The sequence below is a fragment of the Lissotriton helveticus genome, chromosome 1_1, assembly GCF_964261635.1.
Source record: "Lissotriton helveticus chromosome 1_1, aLisHel1.1, whole genome shotgun sequence".
Classification (NCBI taxonomy): domain Eukaryota; kingdom Metazoa; phylum Chordata; class Amphibia; order Caudata; family Salamandridae; genus Lissotriton; species Lissotriton helveticus.
Genome location: NC_136057.1, coordinates 982,849,162 through 982,865,368, shown reverse-complemented (window position 1 = coordinate 982,865,368; position 16,207 = coordinate 982,849,162). Strand labels below are relative to the sequence as shown.

At 44.9% G+C, this 16,207-nt stretch overlaps 1 protein-coding gene and 1 long non-coding RNA gene across 4 annotated transcripts in view; both read right to left on the bottom strand.

Moving 5' to 3' along the window:
* LOC144771584 (uncharacterized) overlaps positions 1-16,207 on the bottom strand; it is a 121,400-nt gene that overhangs the window by 42,657 nt on the left and 62,536 nt on the right. The window contains exons 3-4 of one of the 2 annotated variants that reach the window (XR_013599374.1): positions 14,561-14,748; positions 13,676-14,145 (exon numbers count right to left, since the gene is read on the bottom strand). This is a non-coding gene — a long non-coding RNA (uncharacterized LOC144771584). Of the gene's footprint in view, positions 1-1,229; positions 1,345-13,675; positions 14,146-14,560; positions 14,749-16,207 lie in introns of those variants that run through there. The other variant, XR_013599371.1, reaches the window with a different exon arrangement.
* LOC144819606 (zinc finger BED domain-containing protein 6-like) lies at positions 3,871-12,761 on the bottom strand. 2 transcript variants are annotated; one of them, XM_078677437.1, is made up of 3 exons: positions 12,480-12,761; positions 6,400-10,152; positions 3,871-4,137 (listed from the first exon to the last, which is right to left on the bottom strand). In XM_078677437.1, the coding sequence occupies exon 2, from the start codon at positions 9,987-9,989 to the stop codon at positions 6,405-6,407; it is 3,585 nt and encodes a 1,194-aa protein (XP_078533563.1). In that variant the 5' UTR covers positions 9,990-10,152; positions 12,480-12,761; the 3' UTR covers positions 3,871-4,137; positions 6,400-6,404. The 2 variants fall into 2 exon arrangements, with proteins under 2 accessions (XP_078533563.1, XP_078533556.1); XM_078677430.1 differs by lacking the exon at positions 12,480-12,761 and having other exon boundaries at positions 6,400-10,353.

The following is a 16,207-nucleotide window of genomic DNA, read 5'->3' as shown; positions in this document are numbered from 1 at the left end:
TTGTGACAATGAAACCCAAGGCAAGGAAGGAGTGGACGCATGGGTGGTTGTTGGTGAAAGTGAAACCAGCTAAGGCGATAATAAAGAATGATAGACATTTATTTTTATTGGTTGTTTTCCCCCTAAATGTATTGTATTCATCATAGGTGGAGACTGTCACTGGAAGCAGAGTCTTACTTTGAAAATATAAAAGGAGATACAAAAAATACTGGTGTTCTTCTGTGTACACAAGTCCACCCATAGTACTAGGGCCAGTATAATGCCAGAAAAAAACTTCAACAAAAGTTACAGGCAGGGGAAGCAGGAGGATAGATTAGATAGATACTAAAAGTTGCCACCATTTGTATGTACTGCGCTTCGTAGTGCTACTATGCCACTATGTGTTGAATTAATTTGGAAGAGTTTCAGTTATAATTCTGTTTATTTTTTTATAGATACTCATACTCCTTCCCAGAAACCATCAAGGAAGGAGTTGGCAGCCAGGGCCCGGCAAAGGAAACTGCAGGCCATTGTGGAGGAGTACCGCCGGCTGGTGGCTGAGGCCAAGGAGGAGGAAGAAGAGGCAGCAGCTGCTGCCTCTACCAATGCCCCAGGCCCCAGTCAGGCCCCACCTGCAGGAATACGGCGCCGTGGTCAGGCAGCCGCTCACCGCCGGCATTTAACAACATCTGCCGCCCCCCCACATCATGCATGCAAATGTAGGTGCCGTGCATTTCAGCAAAAGATTCTCTTCCGGGTGTCAAAGTTGGAGGATCAATTAGAGGAGCGTGTGAAGATATTGGTGGACAAACACCTTAAAGCCCGCCGATTGTGATGGACCCTGTTCATTTGCCCCTTTTTTAATACTTTTGTTGGTGGGTGAGAATTGGGTGTTGGGGTTATTTTTGTGGGACATTCTTTGGACTTGGACATTGGTTGGGGTTAGGGTGGGGATAGGGGTGGGATAGGAGAGGACTAGGAGGATTTTTTTTATGTACATCAATAAATGTTATTTATTGTCAATGTACACATATGATGTTGTTTTGTGGTGGGGTTACTGTTGTACGTCACAAGGTTTACTCTACATGCAGGGCAGCGGCCAGTGTTTGATTGAAATAATTTATTAATTCACCACATGTAACAACATCATGCCAACAGATAGATGTGGTACCCCTCACTGAGTTATATTTGTCCTATTTGTACTACCAGTCTCTCCTCCATTATACCTCCTAGCAAACTTCTCTTCTTACCTGTGATTGATGATGATTAAGTTTGGCACTGCAAGCAGGGCTGCATGGTTTCCCAAGACAACGGAGAAGATGCCGTGGTTGTGTGATGGTAGTAGTAGACTAGTAGACACTGGCACTAGCATTGGAAAACAAAAACAAAGAGACAGTCATTTGCCTGAGACAGAATGTGGGAGAAGTTGAAAAATACAGTACATAAGACTGACCCAAAAAAATACAAACAATATTGCAACTGCTAGTGCTAAACTCAAAGAAATCAATGTTGTCGGGGACTGCCAAGTAACCCTGGGCGTAGTTCGCGTAGCCGCACTCCGCGAAGCTACGCGAAGACGCACTTGCACTCCGCGAGCTACGCGTAGCTCCGCGGACATGCGTAGTAGGTTGCTAGACCCGTTCGCGCGCCGTTTTTCGTCTTCGGGAGCGCGGTGCGCGTGTTCGGGGCGCTGCCTGCATGCTCGCGATAGCTAGCGCGCTAAGTTACTCAATGAGGTTTGTCCCGCCCGCTTGCGTTCCCTTATTTCCGGTTCCGGGTCACAAGTAACGTGTTCGCGTTGTGTTAGACATGTTCGGGAACTCATCTTCTCGTTCGCACTGCCAAAGTGCGTGATCGCGTCAAATATCGCGCGAACTTACCGCGGCGGTCGCGACGGGCAGAGCCATCTTCGATTTCACACTCTGGCTATGGTTTTGGGCCTACTTCAGCATCTCACTCCTATCTCTTCCATCCTGGTCTTTTCCCTCAGTTTTTCTAACTTTCTTTACTTCGTACCTATTTCTGTCTGTGCCTAGGTTTATATTTCTCATTTTATTGTTACTTTTACCACTTTTTTTGCAACTTTTCTCTTGTTTTATATTACTTCCTTCTTTTATCTTTCTTCTTTCTTCCCCTAACCTTTTTGTCTTCAACTTTCCTTCTCCCCTCCACCCAGAACCATGGTGAAGGGTGCCAGCAGAATCGGCGGCTCAAAGGGCAAGGCGGCTGTGCCTAAAAAAACCAGGCTGCCTTGCGGCAGAATGCGCCCGGCAGGAGTGACGCCCCGCCAACTTTTTGGGGAGGAGGAGTTGGCCGCCCTGGTCTTTTTTATCCAACGTCACCTCCCCTTGACTTTGGCAGCAGGCGGCAGGCCCGGCTCCGGATACCAGCACATTGAAGAGCGTCTCCGGCGGTGGGGGAAGGTGCGCCGTGCAGTCTTCCGCTGCTCCGGTATCCGGCGTACCCACCATCAGCTGTCCCACCGCTGGGCCGACATTTTGGACCGTGAGCAGGACCTGTTGGACCTGCTTGGTGTGGAGGTTGTGGGTCTTGGTGAGTGGCTACCCCAAAAATAAAGTGTGTATATATATATATATATATATATATATATATATTTATATACATATAGATTATATATATATATATATATATATACATATATAGATATATAGTTGTCTAAATATTGTTATTGTATCTTTGTAAATATTGGCTGAATAAGTAACGCGATGACTGTTGCCCCTAGTTACATTTGCGATGTATTCCGGTATATCTACTGTCATTGTATGACAGTGTTCTTCTTCTTCACTGGCTCTTGCGTGTTGTTTCAACTTGGCGCTAGCTGTTGCTGTTTATTGATGTGAGATTTTCTTTATTGCTGAGAACTGGAGTTAGTTAATGCTATTAATAGAGTCTTGTCCTTCCTTTGTCCGTCAGTGAAATAGCGGTGGATGGATAATTATTAATTGTACGTTGTTTGCATATTGTAGCATTTTTTTCACGGCCTTCTCTTCTGCATGAATGGAATCCTTTTCTTGCAAAGAATGCTAACGTTACTTTGTTCTTCTTACCTCAGCCAGGGCCGGCTCTAGGGGGCATGTGCAAGCTGTGCAACTGCACAGGGGCACCAAACTTCAGGGGCCACCGCACCAATAGATATCCTTAATGTAATAATACTCTAAGGATGGATACATATTTGCGTTGCGGCCCCTGGCATGGATTTGTTGCCTCCGGCTCTGTTCCACTGTAGCAGTGTGATTTGCAATTATGTCTATGTTTCACATCACTCAATGTATTTATCTATGTTTATTATTTTAATTTTTACATGAACCACAGAATCCAGGGGCAAGCAGAATACAGGGACCGAGTCGGCGGGTGAACCACCAGTTACACAGAGCTCCTCTACTGCGGATCCTGCTGCTGTCCCCAGTAAGTCCAACAGTGCTTGTTTTTTCCTCTGTAATGTGTCTGCAGTGCTTTGTCAATTGACAGCAACCAAGTAGGCATCCAGAATGATGTTTGTCTAGTATTTTTGTAAACGTTAGTATACCACTACTAGTCTTGTGGGTATTCTTCTATCTCCTACGGAGTTATATACATATTGCACAACTATGTAACTATGCACACGAAAATTGGATGTTGTTGGTACTGATAGGCAGGTTGGACCTTACTTACACCTCAGTCACAGAACTCTGAGGAACGCACAATTCACTGAACGTCAGCCTATATGGCCTGAGTCATTGGTCTATTGTTCAAATCACACTCCTGAACCCCAATACCAAGATGCCGAATGCTTTTAGGACACAAACCGTTAGCTAAGAAACCCCCTTTTGCTCACTCACTCGTGTGAGTCTCTAAGACAACAGACAGTGAAAATAAACTTCAGAGTCAAAGTGGTCATTCCAAAGCTTTATTTTGTTAGAAGTAAGTAAGTAACATCAATGTTTTTAAGTGCTTCCGTCCAATACGTTGAAGGGCCCACCAGAAAAAATCCAGAGTTAAAACAGGCATAATAAAGTAATCAACATTTGTACAGCTACTAGTGCACAATAGGGAAATGTGGCAACTATCGGAGACCTCTCACCAACGTATACTGGTCAGATATTCCTCTTTTTTTGTAAGCTATGGAAATGTCCGCTTCGTAGAAGGCAATCTTCTCACCTGCCGAAAAATAATGACAAAAGTGGTGCACGTTAGACAGTATTAAATACATTTATGCCAGTTTTATGCAGCCATGCTAAAAAGAAGTTGTGTAACCTGTAAGCAAACTGTATCCCACAATCCACATAGAAAACTTAAATACGGGCCCTTTTACTTTCCCACCTCTTCAGGTGTATGCATTGAACAATGATGTGTTGCCCCAGAGCGTCTTCTCGTACTGCGCAACAAGCTGCGAGTTAACACATGCGCAAAACTGGATACATTGATGTACAAAGGTTACATAGTTCACTTCCAATTTCCAAGGACTAGAGTAGCAGGACAGATGAGATGAGCTTGGGTACCATACGATAACAATGAATGCTAATAATATGTCTAGTGACTCTGCTGTACTATGCAATGTGGACTCATACTGATTACGTACGTTGGACTTAACTGTTTTGAAGAACTCCATTCTTGGTGAACAAGTACAAAGTGGGCTGTGCATCCATCTAAAAAGGCGTACTTATTTTTATAGGTGCAGAACCCTTACCATCGACCAGTGCCGACGGGGACAGCGGCGCTGCTTCAGCGCTCCCGGCGGGGACAGGAGGAACAGAGGCACCTACACCAGCAGCAGTGGGGGGGGAGCCAACAGCGGCGGGCGATGGTAAGTTAGATTCAATAGTGATCTGCATTACTTGGTGGGAGGGGAAAACTTTCTCACTGTACTCTACTGGAAAATATATGTTACCTTTACTTGTCATTAGCATGCTAAGCATTACCACTACAGTAATGCAAGTGCCTGATAGCAGTCGGATGCATGGGTTGTTGTTAAAGCATGTAAAGGGGAAAACACAGCTGCCAGCGTGGTTGGGAGACACACCCAATACCGGTGGTTAGTGGATAGTCTCAGCAGCTGCGGTGTTTTGGGCAAACCCAAAGGCAAGGGAAGGAGGGGACGACTGGGTGCATGGGTCGTTGCTGGTGAAACACAAACCAAATAAGGTTTGTTGCGCGGTATAAAGTATTATAGTCTTTACTAGACATGTGCTACTAGCTGCCCCCTGTTAATTAATGTTACTTTGAGAGTGTTCCCGCCTTCCCGGAACAAAAGGAGATATGTAAAAGACAGGTGTTCGTTCTAATGTGTGTGACCGTTGAAGTACACCCATGCTAATAGGGCAGACATAAAGCCGTGACAAAAAGTCCGAAAAATGAATAGAGGCTGTAGAATGTTCAAGATAGACGCAACACTATTTCTGGTACTCAGCTTGCTTGCTAGTGCTACTGTGCCGCCCACTATGTGTTGAATCAATGTTGTGTTCTTGATTTGCGGGGAGTTTGGATTAACAATTCTGTTTCTTTCTTTATAGTTACTCCTTCCCAAAAACCAACCAGGAAGGAGTTGGCAGTCCGGGCCCGGCAGCGGAAACTGCAGGCAATTGTAGAGGCCTACCGCCGGCTGGTGGATCAGGCCGAGGAGGAGGAGGAGGAGGCGGCGGCAGCAGCTGCTGCCTCTTCCAATGCCCCGGGCCCCAAGCCTGCAGGACTACGTCGCCGTGGTCAGGCAGCCGCCCGCCGCCGCATTGTTACATCTTCGGCGGCCCCCCCACAACAACAACAACAACCACATGCATGCAAGTGTAGGTGCCGTGCTTTCAAAGCAAAGATTCTCCGCCGGGTAGCGAAGTTGGAGGAGGAGCGGAAGAAGCAGGAGGACGGTCTAGAGGAGCGTGTCAAAATACTGGTGGACAAACACCTGAAAGCCCGCCGGCTTTGAAATGGACCCTGTTTTTTGCCCCTTTTTTAATCCTTTTGTTGGTGGGTGGGATGTGGGAGTTGGGGTGTACATTTGGGTTGAAATTTGGTTGGGGTTAGGGGAGGGTAGGGAGGGACAGCTCTGGGTCAGGGGGTTACATTTGTTATATATTTTATTTTTCTATTATCATTATTAAAATATAAAAATAAAACAAAGATATTATTTTCACAAGAAAACATTTGAAGTTCATTTGTGTTTGTTGGGGGGGTGGAGGGGGGACTGTTTCACCAAATAATGTACGTTGTGCAACATGAACATGCACTACGAACGATAAATTAAGTACTGACTGCACCTGTAGTAGTAGGGTCACAAGTGCATAAATAATTTATATTATTAAATAACATGGGAAAATTGCCCATCACGTGAGTCTGAAGTTACTACTAGCATACTTTAATTCCATGCACATTTGCTCAGAGTCGGCTAAACAATCCTATGCAATGCATTGCATCATTCCTTTAACATACCTGTCCTAGTTGTCAGGGAAGAGGAGCTCGTCCTCAAACTCTGTGCGTTCAGACAGAAGTAGGTCATGTAACCCAGTAGTGAGGACGTCTTCTTCACACTCGCTTTCTTCATCCGGCGGTGATTCACGTACTTGATAGTCTGGTGGTATGAAGCGTTGATTCATTTTTATCATTGTCAGCCGCTCCACGCTTTTGGGGGAGAGACTAGTCCTTTTCGATGTGACAATGGCACCAGCAGCACTGAAAACCCGCTCAGAGGAGACACTGGCTACAGGACAAGCCAGATACTTTATCGCCAGCCTGCTCAGCACTGGCCACTGTCTCCTTCTTTCATACCAATAGACCAATGGGCTTTGCTCCATGAACACCTCTGTTGTGTCATCCAGATAGGCCTGAACCATCCGCTCAATGTTCATTGGTGCTCGGCTTTGCTGGTCCTCTTTTCCCTTTGCAACAGCAACGGACTTACCCATCCCTTTCTGTATAAAAAAATCAGTTATGCTTTTGGTTGGGTCTGCTGAATCAGATCGTGTAGGTGCTGCTTTTGGTACTGTTGGTGCCTGCTGGAAAGCAGACGCACTGCTCTCACGCTGTGAAGAACTTGCGTCAGGAGTACTTGGACTGGCCTGGGCTGGCAGTGGCAGGCCTTTAAGTAACAGCCGTTCAGTTTCTAACTCATTAGCTTCCGCAGCTATGGAAGTTTTGTACTTGTCAACATCCTCATCTGAAAATGGAATTACTTCGTTACTGCTGACAAATAATTTGTACCGTGGATCCAAGATTGTTGCAGTTATGTAATGTTCACCTGACACAATATTGTTGAGCCTTACATTTTCACACAAGCGGTTGACTAAGCCCTTGGCTAAGGTATATGCATCAACTTTTTGTTCGTCACCTTCGTATGTTTCACAGACCTCCTTCACCTGTTGCTCAAGCATGTACAACAATGGGATGGCTTGGCCCATAGTACAGTCCTCCCTGCTAACTGCACGTGTGAAGACCTCAAAGGGTTGTAGCATCTCTGTGATGCATTTAATGAGGTCCCACTGCCACATCTCAATGGTCAGGGCTTTAAGATTAACAGTAGGATCCCCTAATCTTCTTGACATGACATAAGCATTCAGTGGGATGTACTGCTCAAAGAGACGCTCAAGCATGAAATAAGTTGAGTTCCAACGTGTTGGGACCTCCTGGATCAGTGCTTTGACTGGCAACCTATGCTCTTGCTGAATGACCCGTAGCAGCTTCCGTCCTTTGAAAGAATGGTTAAAGTGCGTGCATATTCTTCTGCAGATGGCCATTATGTTGCTGACTTTGGCTTCATTTTTCAGAAAGTCTTGCACGACTAAGTTTATGCAGTGTGCCAAACAGGGTACCCTGAAATAATGTCCTTCTCTCATTGCCTTCACTACATTACTGCCATTGTCGGTGGAAACAAAACCAATCTTAAGGCCTCTTGGTTTCAGCCATTCAAAGACCTTGTCGTTAAAGTCAGACAAAATGTTTTCAGCAGTATGACTTTTGTCCATACCAAACATGGCTATAGTTGCATGTCTGCGCGTATCATTAAAAATTCCAGCAACGTCACGGAGGCCTGAAGTTAACTTGTCTTTAACACCTGCAAAAGAGATCCAGTGTGCGGTGATGCACATGAAATCTGTAGCATCGCAACTGCTCCACATGTCTGTTGTCAGGTGGATACAATGGACAACACTCTGTTGTAAGGCTTTCCCAATCAATTCCAGCACATCGTGGTGTAGTGCTGGAACAGCCACTCGGGCAAAATAGTAGCGACTGGGAACGTTCCATTTTGGGCAGAGGGTTGCCACTAATTCCAGAAATCCAACAGCCTCAACAAATGAAAATGGGAGAAGGTCCAGTGCTAACATTTTCGCAAGTTTGGCATTGTATAAACGTGCTACTGGGTGGTTCCGCTCGTACTTTCCCTCCTGCCTTAACATGCTAGGAATGGTAAGCTGCTTTGCATGTCTTTGAGTTGTGCTAGACGGACCACCTTGCATCGCAGACTTTGCACTCCTTGGTGTTTCCAGCTGACTCTGGTGCCACTGAGAAGTTGCAGATGCGGAGGATGTGGACTTTACCACTCCAGTGCTGGCGACAGGGGTCGATTGTGTACCACTCCTAGATAGAAGGTCATCGTCTCCCTCTTCTTCTACCTCCTGGTCAACCATGAGTGGACCTTGTACCACTGTATCCCCACCAACACGAGTGCTAACATTTTTTAAGCTTGCAAGGTGGTTCTCCCACCTGATCACGTGTGTTTTTTTCAAATGGGTCGTTTGGCCTCCAGTCCCATAGTTTGTACCAAGCTTACCACGACTAACATTGGCATGACAAATGGTGCATACAGCAATGTTCTCCTGAACTGGGTGAACCGTAAAGAAGTCCCACACTGGGGAGGTAAACTTTTGTCTCCTGCCATAGGAAGAGGAGGACCCACTGCCAATGCCGGATGGACTGGAGGATTGTGGAATTTGACTATGGGACAGCTCAGTCCTAGTACTGCCACTACCTCCTTCTGTTGAAGTGGCGCTTCTGCTGGATGTCGGATGCTGCCGGGCCTTCGCTGTTGAAAAAATTGGAGCTGGTGTTACTGTGGGTGTTGAGTGTGTAGGAGTTATGCGTGGTACCTGCTCATCAGTCATTGCAGCATTTCTGGATAGGGTGAAAATGTTTGTCTCTACATCCTCTGCACCAGGAATAACGCTTGTGATGATGACAGTGTCAGACCCGTCTTTATCACCAGCAGTATCCTGCTCACCTACATCGACCTCCATAAGTTCAAGCCTGCCTGGAAACTTCCTTTTTCCTAGCATGGTCTTCTTGGGATGTCTCTCCTTTGAATGCGCAGATAGTTGTGGCTGCCAATCCGTATCAAGGTCATCGGAAGCGATGCTTTGCGAAGAACTCGATGCACTAACCCTCCTTTCCCTTGGTGAATTCGAAGGAAATAGATCACCTACAGAAGTGGCTTCCTCTTCTTCTTGCTCGGAAGGAGGCTCTACTTCCTGAACTGCCCCGACTTCGGGAGGAACAACTACTACTATTTGGTGCGGAGATGGTGGTTGTTGTTCTTGAGGAAGTACTATTGCGGGCTGGGGTTTTTCAACAACAACTGTTGCGGGCGGTGGTTGTGGTTGTTCAACAACTGTTGCGGGAAGTGGTTGTGGTTGTGGGTGAACAACTCCTATTGCGGGCGGTGGTTGTGGTTGTTGAACATCTACTGCTGGCGGTGGTTGTTGAGCACTTCCATCTTGCGTGGATTGTGTACTACTTTGAGACAGCGATAAGTTTAGTTCTGGCTCAGTATCACTGCTCGCAAGCAGAAGGCTGGCTACCTCTTCGACCCTCATCATGTGCTTGGCCCTGGGATGCTGGCTTGCCCCCACTAATGCAGATGTGCTGGTCCCAGCTTGCACCCCAGACCCCGCTGCTGCAGGCGTACCTTTTGGGGTGCCAAAAAAGGTTTTGGGGTCCATACCAGACTTAAGTGACACTTCCTTCTGCTGTTCCTTCTTCGCAGCAACTTTCTTTGTGGTGGAGGACCTGGTAGCTTTCTTAGGGCCCATCTTGTTCTGATGTCAGTCAGCTCACAGCAGCACAAATTGCAGAGATGTCTGGTCAGATGAGTCACACACCACACGTGGCGTCCAACTGAAGGACGTCCGTCTGGCGGTAGAACGAGCGATGGATGAAAAAACAACCAGCACCTCCTCAGTCTTTTTTGTGCACCTACAAGTAAAGAAGGCAGAACAACATCAGTCAAACAAGCAGTAAGGCAACGTGAACAATTGAAAGACACACAGGTCAATGTATAAAAGACAAAACAGAAGACTAATAATACCAGTCCAGCAGCACCACAGCTCAAAGGCCACATGAAGTCCAGAAAGAACCAATAAAGTGAAGCAGGCCTATAGATACCAATATGGACAGAAAAACGAGGATGCCTGCTGCACATGACAGATTAATGTGCAAGGAATAAATAGCCCATGGCTAAGACAGAGGTTGTAAACATAACACCGCAAAAACACATACAAAGAAACCCCTGCCCAGGCTCCCAAAACAACAACCAAATGACAAATTCTGTTTTTTTGGGTGCACAAGAAAGACCTGCAACATTTTTGAGAAACTTTTATGCAACTCGGGACATATTGTCCGCGAGAATGCTAAATCGGCATGTTCGGCAGCGCGAACGGAATAAAAAGTCGTGTTCGCGTTCCCGAGCAAGTACATTGAGTGCGCGAACACGACAAAAAATGTAAGTTCACGTGCTCACATGGTGCGAAGTTACCAAAACTACCCAAGCTGTATTCCTAGGGTTACCTAATGGCAGAAATTGACAGAGTATTTAAAGTTTAAACACACCCAAAACCAGAAATACCCCACACATAAAAATAAGATTTTCTATATCAATCCAAGCCATCCATGATTTTCACATTTAAGGGTACACCACAAAAACAGTTGATTAACTTTCATGACCCTATGAGTAGTACCTATGGCCTACTGCCAGAGTAGGCCACAAGGTTGGAGGCCTATGCCTATGGCAAAAGCACAAAGGAAGGACACACAAAATGGCCGCCGACATAGGGCCTGGCCACCGACAACAACATGGCAAAATATATCACAAAGGAAGCATACACAAAATGGCCGCCACCACATGGCCTGGCCACCAACAACAACATGGCAAAATCACAAAGGATGTAGATACAAAATGGCCTCCACCACATGGCCTGGCCACCAACAACAACATGGCAAAATATATCACAAAGGAAGCATACACAAAATGGCCGCCACCACATGGCCTGGCCACCAACAACAACATGGCAAAATCACAAAGGATGTATATACAAAATGGCCTCCACCACATGGCCTGGCCACCAACAACAACATGGCAAAATAAATCACAAAGGAAGCATACACAAAAAGATCACCACCATAGGGCCTGGCCACCAACAACAACATGGACAACTTTACAAAATGGCCTCCACCACATGGCCTGGCCACCAACAACAACATGGCAAAATAAATCACAAAGGAAGCATACACAAAATGGCCGCCACCACATGGCCTGGCCACCAACAACAACATGACAAGAAAGAGAAGACAGACAATAATGCCTATGGCAAAGGGACAATGCTTTGCTTCAGAAAATGGACACACCACACCACCGCCCAAATTGGTCACCCCACCCCAAAAAAAAAAAAAAAATAACAGAGGAGAGAAAATGGAAGTGGTCCATGCTCCAAAAAGAGAAAAGTACTAACAAAATGAGAACATAACATAAATGAGGAATTTTTAGGTGCACAAGAAAGACCTGCAACATTTTTGAGAAACTTTTATGCAACTCGGGACATATTGTCCGCGAGAATGCTAAATCGGCATGTTCGGCAGCGCGAACGGAATAAAAAGTCGTGTTCGCGTTCCCGAGCAAGTACATTGAGTGCGCGAACACGACAAAAAATGTAAGTTCACGTGCTCACATGGTGCGAAGTTACCAAAACTACCCAAGCTGTATTCCTAGGGTTACCTAATGGCAGAAATTGACAGAGTATTTAAAGTTTAAACACACCCAAAACCAGAAATACCCCACACATAAAAATAAGATTTTCTATATCAATCCAAGCCATCCATGTTTTTCACATTAAGGGTACACCACAAAAACAGTTGATTAACTTTCATGACCCTATGAGTAGTACCTATGGCCTACTGGCAGAGTAGGCCACAAGGTTGGAGGCCTATGGCAAGAGCAAAGTGGCTGGAAACATTAAATGGCCGCCAACACATGGCCAGGCCAACCACAGAAAGTTAATAAAATGAACTCATGCATGCCTACACACTAACTACATGGGGTACTAGCTACTAGGGTCACATATTGGCTTAAAAATTAGAAACATTTTAAATTCCACAAAATGCAATGTTAGAAAAAATTTACAATTTGGGACCTCATGAAAGTACAGGCCTCCATCAATAATTTAATTCCAGGATTGAATACTGTTGTTAAAAAAAAATCAAATCAAACAAGCACAAGTCTACATCACTCATACATTACACAAACTTACTTGAAAAAGAGAATTCCAATTCAAAAAGTCCTCATTAAATCCAAGGTAAATCAGTAATGCAGCCAACACAGACAGAAAGTGATCCTTCCAGCTCAAAATCCAAAGGAAAGTGAGCACCACATGGACAAAGCACTGGGAGGAGCCTGGTGGACAGGAACAGGAAGTTGTAAACTCAAGAGCCCTTCCTCCTTACTCTGCAAAACAAGAGTAGAAACAAAAAGAGGGGTCCTTCCCCCCTAAAAATAAAGCCAAAGGTACAACTTTAAGGTTTTTTGCCTTTTTTTTCCTAACCAAAATGGTAATTTATTATGGTTTTAACATGCTCGCGAGTTATTCTGTGCAAGAATGCAGTTTCTGCGTGTTCGGCAACTCGATCTTACCAAAAAGCATCCTCGCGCGTCCTTATGACGCTATCTCGCATCAAAATGACGTTATCGCGTTCGCACAGTCGCACGGGGCTGTGCGAGAGTGTTTCCAAACATGGTGGCACAAGCGACCAGGAAAAAACGAACGCAGAACGAAGGTAAGCCATTGCCGCGCACGCGATAATGTTATTCAGCGCGCGAGAACTACGCTACGCACCGGATCGCGGAGTTATCGACAGCTACGCGTTCTCCGCGGAACGCGGAGCTGCCGAAACTCCGCAAGCTCCGCGAGCGGAGCGTAGTTCTTCGCCCAGGGTTACTGCCAAGTACCAGAAGATAAATGTAGTTGTGATAAAGGAGTCAGTAAACACAATCCCATTTTTAAACTTAAATTCTGTCAAATTAAATTCAAACAATGCCACCAATTATTTAGATGTATTTGTTGGGTCACTTTGGGAAATTAATTGCCTTGTACACTAGTACATACAGTGAGCTTGGGTGGGCAAGCAGAAGAGGATCCTCGCCCTGGCTCGTTGACATTTGATCTCATTAGTGTTGCTTTCACCGCATCTGCCCCAGCAAGCGTGTGATCAATTGTTGGCGTAGATTTAATGTAACATCACACCTCAATATAAAACCACACAGCCCGGGGGAAGAGGGTTAGGGTTTGATGAATGGATGGGAACGGGGGTTTGGGGAAAGGTTTGACAAAGAAAAACAGTACGCATGGAGACAACAAAAGCAAAACAATGAAGACGATGATTGATGATCCACCACTACATAATAAATGTAAAGTCAAGTAAGAAAAACGAAATGGATGCATGATGAAGGTTTATTATTAACTTGATGGTTAATAATAAGTGGTACTTACTTAACTACAACTACACAATTCAAAGGAAGTATTTCTTATACATGAATCATGATATGAATATGACTTTTGCCTAGGCTGTATGCCCTCTGAGAAACCGTAATACCTGATGTAGCGGGCTGAAACCTAGCAAAGAAAATTAAGAGATAGTTTAAGTGAACAATCAATTACCAAACACAAGCATAAAATAAATAAAGAGGAAAAAGGAATCAAAGAAAATTACGAAAATGATACTAAAGTTAATGTATTATGTTATCCAGGGCCAAATGTGTAGTTGTATCTCGTCATTCATCTTTGTCCTCCCTTCCATGGACACTGTGACTGATTATATCATTCTTGGGCGCCTCTGGCTGGATGATGATGAGGAGGATGGATTGGTAAGGTAAGTGTGAGTTGTTGCTCCACGTATAATAGCGCTGGGTGAAAGGCCGGCCTGTAAGTGTTGATGAAAGAAGAAATGGGGTATTACAAAATAAGTTAACTGAATGAAAACATAAAAATAAATTACGGTGTAGTGCAAAAAAGACAAGACTCGTGAGCGAGAAGATTTTCAGACTAAGGCTGCTTGGATACATTGATTAACTCTACTCTTCTAGTTGCACAGCAGTCATCAAAAAGAACAACAAGATAGGAGCCAGCACAGAACAGTTACATGGCCACACCACAACATCGGGCCGTGAGTCTGTGGCCCAAACTCCATTTACCTACATTTTTCACAGTTTCAGACAAAAGGCATATACATCAACCTAGTATTTTTCAAAACAAGTGGCAGTCAATCATACCACTATTCTATTCCACCACCACACACACATGTAGCCTAGGTTCTTGTTGATTGGTTGTGCGTTTACCTTGTATTCCACTTCCTGAACATATTCCATCAATCATTTCTGATCAAACTGACTGACAGTGTGCAAAGATGGTATGGTGGTCATCATCATTCATGATCTGGTGTGGCATGTGTACGTGTTCTCCAACAGACCACCAACAGCAACTCAGTCTGTGAGTGACTACGATTAAGTCCAGAGTCAGACTGCATCTGCAGTATTAGGAGTACAATTGGATACATATTATTAAACAACATGGAAACAATGACCATCACTTGAGACACAACACAAGTACTTTGTTATTATATTAAACTACTAGTATATTTCTACTTCATGCACATTTGCTCTGAGTCAGCAAGCAGCCAATGCAATGTATGGCATCATTCATTTCATATACCTGTCTTTCTCTTCTTTGTGGCTGTCAGATCACAGATGCAGCAGAGTCTTCTGAAAGTGATGACAAGTTTACTTTAATTTTGGAGCCCTGCTCAAGTTCTGACATTGAAGAGTTGTGTATGCCTGCAGACAGAGGTGTAGCCTTACAAAGACAGTGATGCATTTCAGATTGGAAACAAAACAGAAGATGGCTATAGTCACGTACGTTTCACTTGTTATGGAGGGACTGTTAGAGGCTACATTATTGCACTATTGTCCATCTCCATCCAATGTACATTGGCAAGATGGAAATGTATTTAGGGTGAGCCAGGAAGATGGAGCAGGACTCTGATGAGTGGAGTGCACAGTAAATGCTCAGATGTGCAACTCAATAGGTAATTAAAAGAGAAAGGAAGATGGTGTTAGTTTTGAAGTTTGAGTCAGAAATACAGATACACACAAATAAGGAAGGGAGAAATAAAGGAAGGGAGAATGTAACAATTTCAAAGCCTAGTTGTCAGGGAAGAGGAGCTTGTCCTCAAACCCTGGTGGTTCTTCCGACAGAAGTAGGTCCTGTAACCCACTAATTATTTCTTCCGACTCGCTCTCCTCTTCCAGCTCTGATTCACGTACTTTGTAGTCTGGTGCTATCACGTGTTGATTCATTTTGACCATGGTTAACCTCTCCACGCTTTTGGGCGAGAGACTGGTCCTTTTCACAGTCACAATGGCACCAGCAGCACTGAAAACACTCTCAGAAGAGACACTTGCAACAGGGCAAGCTAGATACTTTATCGCCAGCCTGCTGAGCAGTGGCCATTGGCTTCTTGTCCTATACAATACACCAATGGGCTTTGCTCCATGAACACCTCTGTTGTGTCATCCAGATAGGCCTGGACCAACCGCTCAATGTTCATTGGTGCTCGGGTTTGCGCGTCCTCTTTTTGCTTTGCGACAGCAACGGACTTACCCATCCCTTTCTGTAGAAACCAAGCAGCTATTTTTTTGCTTGTGTCTGATGAATCAGATCCTGTTGGTACGGTTGTTGTTATTGTTTGTGTTGGTGACCGCTGGGAACCAAACGCACTGCTCGCATGCTGTGAAGAAGAACTTGACTCTGTAGGATGCTCAGTAGTACTTGCACTGTCCTGGGCTGGCACTGGCAGGCCTCTAATTGAGAGCCGTTTGTTTTCTAAATCTGTGGCTTCCTCGGCTATTACAGTTTTGTACTTGGAAACATCCCCTTCTGAAAAAGGAATTACTGCATTACTGTTCACAAATAATTTGTACCGTGGA